Source organism: Amblyomma mixtum, chromosome 2, assembly GCF_055824585.1.
Source record: "Amblyomma mixtum isolate Tamu chromosome 2, ASM5582458v1, whole genome shotgun sequence".
Taxonomy (NCBI): domain Eukaryota; kingdom Metazoa; phylum Arthropoda; class Arachnida; order Ixodida; family Ixodidae; genus Amblyomma; species Amblyomma mixtum.
The window spans coordinates 212,919,726-212,931,822 of NC_143013.1; the positions used below are offsets into that span (position 1 = coordinate 212,919,726).

At 54.4% G+C, this 12,097-nt stretch overlaps 1 protein-coding gene across 2 annotated transcripts in view; it reads left to right on the forward strand.

The window, feature by feature from the left end:
* Positions 1 to 713: 713 nt before the first annotated feature.
* Positions 714 to 12,097, forward strand: part of LOC149362494 (uncharacterized) — a 41,144-nt gene continuing 29,760 nt past the window's right edge. Inside the window, exon 1 of one of the 2 annotated variants that reach the window (XM_089573081.1) lies at positions 714 to 934. In XM_089573081.1, coding sequence (XP_089429207.1) covers positions 829 to 934 — 106 coding nt within the window. In that variant the 5' untranslated portion in view covers positions 714 to 828. Of the gene's footprint in view, positions 935 to 3,288; positions 3,695 to 12,097 lie in introns of those variants that run through there. The other variant, XM_089573080.1, reaches the window with a different exon arrangement.

Genomic DNA, 12,097 nt, shown 5'->3' on the forward strand with positions numbered 1-12,097 from the left:
ACTCCCTCGCCGCGCACCCGCCCCGCCATGTGGAGCTGATATGGGTGCCTGCCCACTCCGGGAATCCCGGAAACGAGGCCGCCAACGCTTTAGCCCGAGCTTCTCTCAACCGGGCACCGGCGGCCTCCGACCTGGGGTTCTCGCGGGAGCGCATGCACTCATTCAGTGAAATGACGCAGGCCTACAAAGCCGAGCGTCGGCTCTACCCCCCACCTCATCCTTCCCTCGACAATTACCATCAGACACTTTGGAGGCGGCTCCAAACACGCACTTTGCCCTCCCCTTATATACGCTCGCGATATCACCCAGTCCACACGAACCCTTCCTGTACCCTCTGCCACCACCCCAAAGCCACCCTCGACCATATTATTTTCCTCTGCCCGGCGGATCCTCCCCCGCGGGGCCTGGAGCACCTTACCTCATGGGAGGCTTGGGAGACCCTACTGCGCTCCGAGGACCCGGCCAAGCAAGCCATCGCCACCGGCCGGGCTGCCAGCGTCATGAGCCTCCGGGACATGAACGTTTGAGTGCAGTGGGGCCGTGCGGGGGCCCAAGGACCGACGTGTCCAAAACTCCCTTGTTATAAATAAAGTTTTCATCATCATCATCCTGCCAGGCGCAGCTCCCTCTCTCAGCAGGATTAGTGTGCATGCCCCATCCCTCACCCCCTTTCTCTCGCCTTCGTCATTCCCTACCAATGACAGTACGCCAGCTGGCACAGCAGCTCCAGGCAGCCGGCTGTGAATCGTTGTCATCGAGGCATTTTTCAGTGATTGCTACGAAGAAATTTCGCATTGCGTGTATAGTCACGTCGCGTCGCAGTTTACAATGAGGCCCCTTACCGTGAGGAGGCCAGCGATGGACAAAAAGCGTCGCTCAACTCGTTGGTGCGCACGACGACCGCAGCTAGATGAAGACCAGCGTTGCACCTCAGGTAAGATTCCTTGCACCTAGACGCGGTTAGCCTCGGTGCTGAAAACAGGAAGCGCTCCTCTCGTTACGTTCTTAAGCTTGGTGTGGCATACGCACGGCTTCCCAAGATCCCATGGTCGGGGGTGCGAACTGTGGCCACGGCAGCTGTATTTCGGAAACAAAATGCAAGAACGCCAGCGGCCTAAATTAATCCGGAGCCCTACACTACGGCGCCACTCATAGCCAATATTGACGTTAAGCCCACATAATATTACCTCTTTTTGATTCCCATGTTTTTTGAGACCATTCACTATGGCATTCCGTGCACTTCGGCATTTTTCGAACGAAATCTTTTCATTGTAATTATCCGAAAACTCAATCATTAATTAGTAGCGGCCAAGTTCACGTCGATTGAGCCGCCGGAATTGCGGTCAGAAATGTATTCACCTGCGAGCGAAAGAAAACATATTCCTTGTCCTCCTGAACGCACTGAACGCTCTGTTTCTATGCCTGAATGCATCTATGCTTCTATGCATCATGAAGTATTATTCGAAATTAAAATCAGTTACCGCCCATCACACACAAAAAGTGGAACAGAACACAACTAACACGACATAACTCCAACATAACTGGAGCGCTTCGCTAAATTTGGAAAGTCAACACTAGGAGGGGTCTTTCCTAACACCAAATCCTGCGCTCCCGTTGTTCGTAGTTGCTCTCTGTTAGCGTTCTACGTGTGCAGTACTAATCCCTCATCACCGTGACAGCGTCTTGCACGGCGTTCGGCTACTAAGCATGAGAACGAGGAACCAAAATCATGGTTGGTTGGTTTAAGGGGTTTAACGTCCCAAAGCGACTCAGGCTATGAGAGACGCCGTAGTGGAGGGCTCCGGAAATTTCGACCACCTGGGGTTCTTTAACGTGCACTGACATCGCACAGTACGCGGGCCTCTAGAATTTCTCCTCCAAAGAAATTCAACCGCCGCGGCCGGGATCGAACCCGCGTCTTTCGGGTCAGCAGCCGAGCACCATTACCACTGAGCCACCGCAAAATCAGGCCGCCACAGCCGAATTTCAGTGGAAGCGAAAGGAAAGAGAGGCTGGCATGCTGTAGGATCTCAGACACGTTAAAAGCCGCCGCAATGACTCAACGGTTATGGCCTTCAGCTGCTTACCCGAAAGGCACGGGTTCGATTCCGGAAGCGGCGGTTAAATATCGATGGAGGCGAAATTCTAGAAGCCCGTGTACTGTGCAATGTTAATGCGCGTTAAAGAAGCCCGGGTGGTGGAAATTTCCGGAGTCCTTCACTACGGCACTCCTCATAGCTTGAGTTGCTTCGGGACGTTAAACCCCAATAAACCGAAACAGAAATCACATCGCACATTTGACGTCTCTATAGCATTTCGCCCCCGTCAAAATTCGACCGCCACTGCAGGGATCGAACCCGCGTTTTCAGGGTCGGCATTGAAGCACAGTGACGATGTCATCCCATCCCATACCCCATCATATACCGGTATCCATTGAAAACCGTATGCAATTTCCATTCAATAAGTGCACTGGGGTGTCGCCTCCGGCGTCACTGATATTCAGATTGTGTAAGTTATCGGTCGTTCGGGTGCGTGCTTATTGTGCAACCACACCGGTGGCTCGTTGTTTGTGGTGCGCGTCTACTTACCCAAAATACGCAGGTTTGATCCCGGCTGAGGCGGCCGCATTTCGATTCAGGCATTATTCTAGAGGTTCACTGTGCGAATTCAGTTCACATCAAAGAGACCCGGTCGATTGAATTTCCGAACCCTTCACTACAGTAATCCTAACAATGGCCTGATGCGCTTAGGGGTGTTAAACCCCCGATAAAGCAAATTTCATGCAGCCGTCGTCATCGCTTCTGTAAAAGCGTTGGCTGCGACACGCGTCTGCTCTCGCCACCGCTTCATTTCACTTCTATCTAGTCTTCCACTTATGTATCCGCTTAAAACACTGGTAATGACGCAGTCCATGCCAGTCGACAAGCGCCGACCCGGTGGCTGAGTGATTAGTGCGCTCGGCTGCTGACCCTGAAGACGCCTCTTGGATCCCGGCTGCTGCGGTCGAATTCTGATGCAAGCGAAATTCTGGAGGCGCGTGTACTGTGCAACAATGTCACTGCATTTTAAAGAAACCCAGTTGGTCGAAATTTCCGGAGCCCTTCACTACGGCGTTCCTCAGCGCTCTTGGCACCGAGCATTCAAACGCAGCAGCGGAGGAGCTCCCCACTCTGAACGCGGCACATACGAGGGAAGCCTGAACGAGAAACGGGTGGTGGAAAGAGCAAGAACACGTGTCTTAACAGCGCCATCTTGAATTTGGCTTCAGATACGCCCATGTCCTGTTCGTTAAAGATCCCCAGCTGGTCGAAATAATTCCGGTGTGGAGGGAGGGGTTGGCGTGGTCCAAGAACAGCCTATCAGACGCCGCTACTCCCTCCCTCAGCAGGAGTAATGTGCATGCCCCTCCTCTCACCCACTTTCCCTCGCCTTCACCATCCTACCAATTACAATACGCCATCCGGAACGACAACGCCAGGCAGTCTGCAGTGAATCATTGCATCGTGGCGTATCGCAGTGATTGCTACGAGCAAATTCCTCTTTGCGTGCAAATTCCTCATTGCGTGTATAGTCACGTCCGAGTGTACAATGAGGTTCCTTGCCGGGATGAGACCACCGAAGGAGACAAAGCGTCGCTCAACTCGTAGGTGCGCACGACGACAGCGGCTAGATGAAGACCAGCGTTGCCCCTCGGGTAAGATATCTTACAACTCGACGCGGTTCGTGCTCAAACACGCACTGCAAACTCGAAACGCGCCTCTCTCATGACATGCATAATTATGCAGCAGCGAAAGCTCGCTTTGTCATGAATGCCCCCTGGGTAGTTTAGTAGCTTCGGCGTTCGGCTGCTCATGTTAAGATCGCGGTTGCGAAGCCCGGCCACGGCAGCCGTATTTCGGTAGACGCGAAATGCAAAAACGCCTGTGTCCTCAATTACGCGAAAGCGTATACAGCTCGTTCGTTCGAAAAGCCATCGGCGTTTCAGTGATAGTAGTCGGCACCGCTCGTCGGATAAAAAAATCGGGGGACACTTTCACTATCTAAAGTGCATAGAGGCGAAAGCGTTTTCCCCACCACTGACTCCCTCGGTGGCACTTGTGACGTTAGCACTGAATTACGTCGCGCCTCATTAATGACTAATTATTAATTAATGACTACCAATTGATGGCTAATTACTAATTAATGACGCTTACGCTTCGCCTTTAGGAGTGGAACGCGACAGCGTGTTGCAGCGCTCCCAGTGTGTGCACGGAACGCCATCGCCCGTTCAACGCGATGCCGTCCACCAACACAGAGAGCAGTTATGTGCAGTTCCTTGAAATCATCGGAGTCTAAAATGTTGTCTACGCCAACGCCAATGAACGCCGACGGCCTATGGCTTCAGTGCCGCGTTTCGCACATTAGTATAGGATGTGCGATGTGTTTGCCTTTTTGTGCCCACAGAGAAAACAGACGGGGCTCAACTGATCTGGGAACCCTATGGAGTATATGTACGGATTAAAGAAAGTGTCTGTTTGGAGCTCCCGAAAACTGACTTGTTGTGTTGTAATCAGAGATAAATGGGTTTCTGGGAAGATTTCTCTTTCTTTCTTGAATTGCGTCGTAATTGTTTTGAAGGACGTCACTTCATTGTTGGCCGACCTGAGCTCCAGATAGCGCACCTGCCGGTTAACTGCGAATTCCCGCGCAGATTGGTGTGTCGCCTCGTTTCCAGGACAGTCCGAATGGGCGGGCGCCCAGATCAAAGATCTGGCCGGTACTGGCGATTTTTGAAGCCAAAGCATCAATACGGGACCTCGTGCTTCGATCACTGTGGACCTAGTTTTCACCTTCAAATGACCTTGAGCTTCGAAAGCAAAAGAAAGGCGCATAACTTGCCCCTTTAACAGTGAACACCCTAGTCCCTCTTCATGCTACGAAGTCAATGCAGCGGGAGCTTGGAAAGCAAAGGCGCGTAACTGCACCCTAGGAACAGTGGACACTTCAGTCGTGCTTTAAGCCAAGTTTCGGTAGTGACAGATGTGCGCTGCATTTGATGACATTAGCAACGTCGTGCCAGAAACGCGGCACTGAAGCCATATGGTTGGTTTATGGGATTTAAAGTCCCAAAGCGACTAAAGCTATGTGAGACGCCGTAGTGGAGGGCTCTGGAAATTTCGACCACCTGGGGTTCTTTAACGTGCACTGAAATCACACAGTACACGGGCCTCTAGAATTTCTCCTCCAAAGAAATTCAACCGCCGCGGTCGGGATCGAACCCGCGTCTTTTGGGTCAGCAGCCGAGCACCATAACCACTAAGCCACCGCGGCGGCAATATGCCATAGGCATTAATTGTGTTCACTGGCGTTGGCGTTGACAACGTTTTATACTCCGATGATTTTAAGGAAAGGAAGTGCGCATAACTGGTTCCCTGGGTCAGTCAGTGAACGCTTGAATCGCGTATAGGTTCGTGGGGTGATGAGAGAGAGAGGTGGGCTGCATGCATTAGCGCTGACAACGTTGTGGCAGACACGCGACACGGCTACAATGGGCCACAGCGTTCTTTGGGTGAGCAACCTCTCACAATAAAGCATTAAGTGCCACCTGCCAGGGTGGCAGGGTGAGCGCTCTGCCTATCCAGTGTCCGGAACGCGCTCAACGTTACAGACGCCAAGCCGCTTATATTTGCCCGATACTCCATACCTTTCCCTCTAGAACTAGGTTCAGCAGTGGTTGAACCGCAGCTATTTTTTTTTTGTTGTAAGATTTTGATGGCTGCAGTGTGGGTCCTTCCTTGGAGAAAATTTCGAACATCATATTAACAGAATTCGTTAAAGAAATTGTTTTCTTTTTTTAAAAAATAACCGCACGCTGTTGAAGCCTTCGGTATCAGAGATATTCACGTCATGTTGGGATCGATCGTTCGGTTGCGTGCCCGTTACATAGCCCCCTTTATTACTTCAGCGAAAGCGCTTGCGGCGACTCGTGTCTGCTCGTTCTACCTTTTAAGGCGAAAGCCTTTAATCGCGCATACTGTCGTGGCCAAGACATGTTAGCAAGTTTTTCCGCGTTTCAGATTGGTCGAAATGGTCGTGACATCACAGCGCGCCAATTTTGACGGGTGTCCACCGAAATATGTGAGACATTTACTGCGCAATTTCCTTTCCTCAAATACGCCCCGCCGCGGTGGCTCAGTGGTTACGGCGCTCGGCTGCTGGCCCGGAAGACGCGGGTTCGATCCCGGCCGCGGCGGCTGAATTTCGGTGGAGGCGAAATTCTAGATGCCCGTGTACTGTGCGATGTCAGTGCACGTTAAAGAACCCCAGGTGGTCGAAAGTTCGGGAGCCCTTCACTACGGCGTGTCTCATAGCCTTTGTCGCTTTGGGACGTTAAACCCCAATAAACCAATAAACCTCAAATGCAATTTTCGACTGGTTGCCACCGAGATATGCGAGACAGTTACTGCGTAATATCCTTTCCTCAAATACAATTTTAATTTTCTTCATTACGCCCTCTTTCTCTTTTACCGCACTTCCTCCCGTCCTATACCACTTGTCTAGGTGGTGTTGCCTATTCGGTGCGGTTCAGGTGTCCACCGAGATGGCAGAGAATTACTGCGTAATTTCCTTTCCTCAAAAAGCGTCGCTTTCAAAGGGCAACGCATCGCGCCGGACGGGTGGTGGTGGCGTTCCGTGGACTCCCTGGCAGCGCTACAACACGCTGTCGCGTTCCACTCCTAAAGGCAAAGATTAATCGTCATTAATTGGCAGTTAATTAATGCACCAACAGAATGTGAAGTGAACAATCGCGTAGCAGAATGCAACACTCAGACTTTCACCTTTCACTACTTTAGCCGCTAAAGTTCCTCGTAATTTTTAAATTTTTTTGTCTACACTTCTGCATCTGTCTGCAGTAACACGATGAAAACGGCACAGTTGTGGCCAATCGGCAAGCCCCTACGTTTTCTTTCTTAATATGAGTGTTTCCGCTCGCATAGGTCAATGCAGTCGCCGCTATCGGCCAGTCCCAAAACTTTTTTTTTTTTTTGAGGAACGGAAATGACGCTGTAAATGTCCTACTTCTCGGTGTACACCTCAACCACGCAATTAGGGAAGGGATGAAGGTATTAGTGAAGGAAGAAAGGGGGAAAGAAGTGACCTAGTGGATGGCTACGGAATAATTTCGACCCCCTGGGAATCATTAACCTACACTCCCATCGCACAGTGCACAGGTCCCTTTTGTGTTACGCGTCGGTCATGCTTCGATGGAGGAGAGGCGCATGAGGCGCCCGTGTGCTGTGCGATGTCAGTGCACGTAAAGATCCCCAGGTGGTCGTGTTATCAGCGCATGGGCCTGTCCACCAGCTCGAGCTGCGCCGCAATCGCTGCCACGTGCAGACGCAGGAGAATGAAAAGAGATGGAGCAAAAATTTGAAGAGAAGCGCGTCGCCACAACCGCGTCCACCGGAGCACCGACGCCGACTTCAAAAACAGACCCGTCAGTGGCAAGGGGCCCTCGCCGCAATTGGCGAGAACCCCTATATCCCAGTGTCGAAGGTCCAGGCCAATTAAGCCGCACCTGTCAGTCAGCCTTGACCGCAACTATTTCGAAGCCTTCTACTACGGCAACTTTCTCTTTTTGTCCCTGACACCTTCCTCGTCCACCTTATGGCATTGTCGAGGTGCCCACCGAGAAGTGGCACAGTTACCGCGTCTTTCATTTCCTGCTGACAAATCATTATCGCACCGCCATCTTTGTTACTAAACTCCTGCATTGAATCGTTGCCCCGGAGTATATATCTGCACTTGACTTGATCTGCACTGTATTTCTGCGCTGTGTGGGGTTAATGGCACGGTTCGGACCCTGAACTCAGGGCCAACGCCACTCCGCTAGCTCGACCACACCTGTGGCCGCGAAGAACACACCTCCGAGGAATAAGCCCGCAGGCAGAACCTTTAATTGGGATCTCCCAATGTCTTTCCTCGGTCGCGCGCAGGCAGCAGCGGCAGGCAACAGGCACAGGACACAGGCACAGGAGACAGGCACAGAGGAGTTCAGGTCACCTGGGCCGCCGCTGGTGCCGCGTCCGCTCTCTCTCAGGGCTCGCTGTCAACTCCCCATCAGACTGTCCCGTGCGCGCGGCCCGCGCGGCCGCCGAAACCGAGAGGGGTGGGTAAGGAGGGCTGCCCACGTGACGACGCGTAGTCGCGGGCGCCTCCCCTCCGCTCCCTCCGCTGCTGCGCATAGTCGGGGGCCGCCAGAGGAAGAGCCGCGGTAGGCCACGAGAGAGAGAGAAGGGTGCATCCGGCGGGCGAGGGGCAACATGGATCCCCACACCCTCCCTCTCTCAATAGTGACCTTCACCCGCTGAAGCGAACTCGGCGGATCAGCAGGTCCATGCCGCCTGACCGGAGACTGGGCCCCGGGATGGTAGCTCTGCGCCTGGGGCGCGGGCCAGACCAGGATGGCGCCCGCGAAAGCCGGCCTGCTCCACGTTCAGGCCGCCCATCGTCAGCTCGCCCCGCGCTGCTCCGGAACCGCCGCCGATGCCCCGTGCGATGGTGTGGGGGCGAAGTTCGGCGGCTCGACCCCGGCCGCGCGCCGCTCTCCGTGCCGTCGCTGAAGCCAGGGCCGTAAATCAGGGCAGCCGGAGGGGGCTCGGCTCCTCCGGGCGGGCGTCTTGCACTGTTCCGGGCACAGGAACTACACTGGCTTGTGTATCCACACAGGCAGGGTGGGCACGAGACCTCTCGCACCAGGCTTTGCCGTGGTCGGCATGGGTCACATTCGGCGATCTCGCCCAGTTCGGATATTGTGACGTCGGGGGCAAGGATCTCCTTGCATGAGGTCCACCGTGCGCGATCTCGCGCGTCTGGCGTTCCTTCGCCGTGGTCGGCATGGGTCACATTCGGCGATCTCGCCCAGTTCGGATATTGTGACGTCGGGGGCAAGGACCTCCTTGCTTTAGGCCCACCGTGCGCGATCTCGCGCGTCTGGCGTTCCTTCGCCGTTTGCTCGATCTCGAGCTGTTTTGGCAACCGACGCCGCCGTGTGCGTGATCTCACGCTTTCGGCATTCTCCCGTTGCCCCAGCGAGCTCGCTGGCTTCGGGTATTATAGCGATGCCTGTAGAGATCTCTCTGGGCTTCGCTCGCCTCTGCATAATCCTGCGCGGGTGGCGTTTCTGCTTCCACAGCAACCTCCCTCTGGAAGTACTGTTTCAGCTCTCCCACGTGAATGGGTCCGCTGATTCGACCCGATCTCAGGTCTTTCAGCCGGTAGTTTAGCCGCGAAAGCTTCTCAGCGATCAGGAAGGGTCCCACCCATTTGGGCGCTAGACTGGCCGCGAAACCTGCGGCTGCATCGCTGAGTGCGTGATTGCGCTTGAGAACGAGGTCTCCCATCTGAAAGTCCACGTCTCTGTGTGCGCGATCATAAGTGGCCTTTTGACTTGCCCTGGCCTTCGCGCGGCTGCGGTTCGCCTCCTTAATGGCATTTGCCAAACGCTCGCGCAATCGCCTTGCGTAGTCGTCAACATCTGCCGTGACTTCGCGGACACTCTCCGACCCTTCCATGAGAAGTGTGTCCATAGGCGTGTTCAGCTCCCTGCCAAACATGAGAAAAGCCGGCGTGAAGCCGGTCGAGCGATTTGTGCTCGTGCGCAGAGCGAAGGAGATGACGTCCAAGTGCTCGTCCCAATCATTTTGCGATCTCGCATATGCGCCCAGGAGCGGCTTGATATCTCGATTTCGGCGCTCGCTCACATTGGACTGGGGATGGTAGCACGTGGTTTTCTGCTGCCGGACACCCATTGCTGCACACGTATCACGGAAAACTTTCGATGTGAAATACGTGGCATTGTCAGTGATCAGCCGCTTTGGGAAGCCGTAGCGGCAAAACACTTCACACAGCTTTGCCAGGATCTCCCGGGCAGTCGCTTTCCGCGGCGGGTACAATTCAGCGATCCCACTGAAGTGACACGTGACTACCGGCACGTATTTGTACCCTCGTTTGCTGCGCGGCAGCGGCCCCATCAAATCGCACGCCAGGATCTCCCAGGGTTTGGTGCTTATGACGGGTTGGAGTAAGCCGGGTGCCTTTCCACCTCTAGGCATTCTCTCTTGGCATACGTGGCATGTTCGTACATATCTACATACGTCAGCCTTCATTCCCGGCCAGGTAGCAAACCGACAAAGCTTCTGCCATGTCTTTGGAGCGCTCCCGTGACCGTCTGCGTCGTGATAGTGCCGCATAGCGGCGCGCCGCAGTTTGCGCGGAATAACGGCGTTGAAACTCTCATCCGAGGCCTCTTTGCCTGGCACGTATTTTAGCAAAGCTCCATCACGGTCCAGCAGGAAGTTCTCCAACTCACTCGCCGCAATACCAGCGACACTAGAGTTAGCGCCAACCACACTACCAGTGGCTTCACAGCGCAATTTGGCCTGACTCGTCGGAGTGTCTGTCTCTTCACTAAGACTATTGATCACCTCCTGACAGAATGAGTCTTCCTGCTGAGCCTTGACAAGCTCTTCTCTGCTGAACGCAACCTCGAGAGGGATCCCCGCTCCAACGAGGTGCACGTGCTCTCGGGGCTTCGAAAACGGGGCACTCCCCGCAACGAGCTCCTTCCGCAGAGGGGGAGACAGTTGCCACTCTGCCTCCTCCTCGTCCTGGCCAGCCGGTTGGGTGTCAGTGACCGGCGCCCGTGACAGCGCATCTGCGACTACATTTGCAGTGCCTTTGCGGTAACGCACTTCGAACTCGAAGCGTTGCAGTGTCAGGGCCCACCGCGCAAGCCTCCCGCTGGGCTCACGCAGGCGTTTCAGCCAGGTTAAGGCCATATGGTCGGTCTCGACCGTGAACTTTGTTCCCTCTACGTAAATCTCGAACCTTCGAAGTGCGTAGATGATGGCCAGGCATTCCTTTTCTGTCGCTGAGTAATTGCGTTCTGCCGGCGTCAGGGGGCGGCTCGCAAATGCCACAGGTAGGAGTTCATGCCCCTCCATCTGAAGGAGTACTGCTCCCACCCCGATATCACAGGCATCTGTCTGGATAACAAATGGGCGGTTCAGGTCGGGCAGCTTCAAAGCCGCCGTCTCAGCGATAGCGTGCGAGAGCTGATGAAAGCTCTTTTCCTGCTCGTCTCTCCATATCCACGGAGAAGACTTTCTCAGCAATCTTGCCAAGGGCGCTTGCAGTCGCACACAGTTAGGAATGAAATGGCGATAGTATCCCACCATGCCAAGGTAACGGCGAACACCGCTCACATCTTTAGGCGCAGGAAACTCCAGGATCCCCCGAAGCTTCTCTGGATCAGGAGACACCTGTCCCCGTTTTACTCGATATCCAAGCAAGCTCACCTGAGCCTGGCAGATTTGCACCTTTGCGGGATTGAGCGTGATGCCAGCCGCCCTGAGATTTCCCAGGACATCTCTCAGGTGATCGAGGTGCTCCTCGAAAGTTTGAGAGTAGACGATCACATCGTCCAGGTATGCGAGAGCGTGATGCCATCTGGCGTCTCCGAGTACACGGTCCATCAGCCTTTGGAATGTGCTCGGAGCTCCGGACAAACCGAAAGGCATTCTCGTGAAGTGAAACAGACCTCTGTGACACGTGAAGGCCGTTTTGCACTCATCGCCCGGTCGCATTTCGACCTGCAGGTACCCCTTGCTTGCGTCAAGAATCGAGAAGAACTTAGCGCCGCCGAGATTTGAGACGATCTCGTCTATTCTCGGGAAGGGGTACGCATCTTTCTTTGTGACCGCATTCAGCCGCCGATAGTCAACGCACAAGCGCCACGTGCGATCTTTCTTCGGCACAAGAACCACTGGGAACCCCCAGGGACTGGAAGAGCAACATATGAGACCAGCATCGAGCAACTCCTGGAGCGCCTCGTCGATAGCTTGCCGTCTGGCAGCACTGACGGGCCTTGGGTTACATTTCCAGGGCAGCGCGTCACTCGTATCTATGCGGTGCTGCACCAAACTAGTGCATCCCGGCTGGTCCGTGAATATCTCGTCAAAGTCATCCAACAACGACAAGAGGCGGTCACGTTCGAGCTGTGTCAGCGCACCGGCATCTGCCAGTAAGTTGTGCATTTTCGCCCCCGATCTCGGAG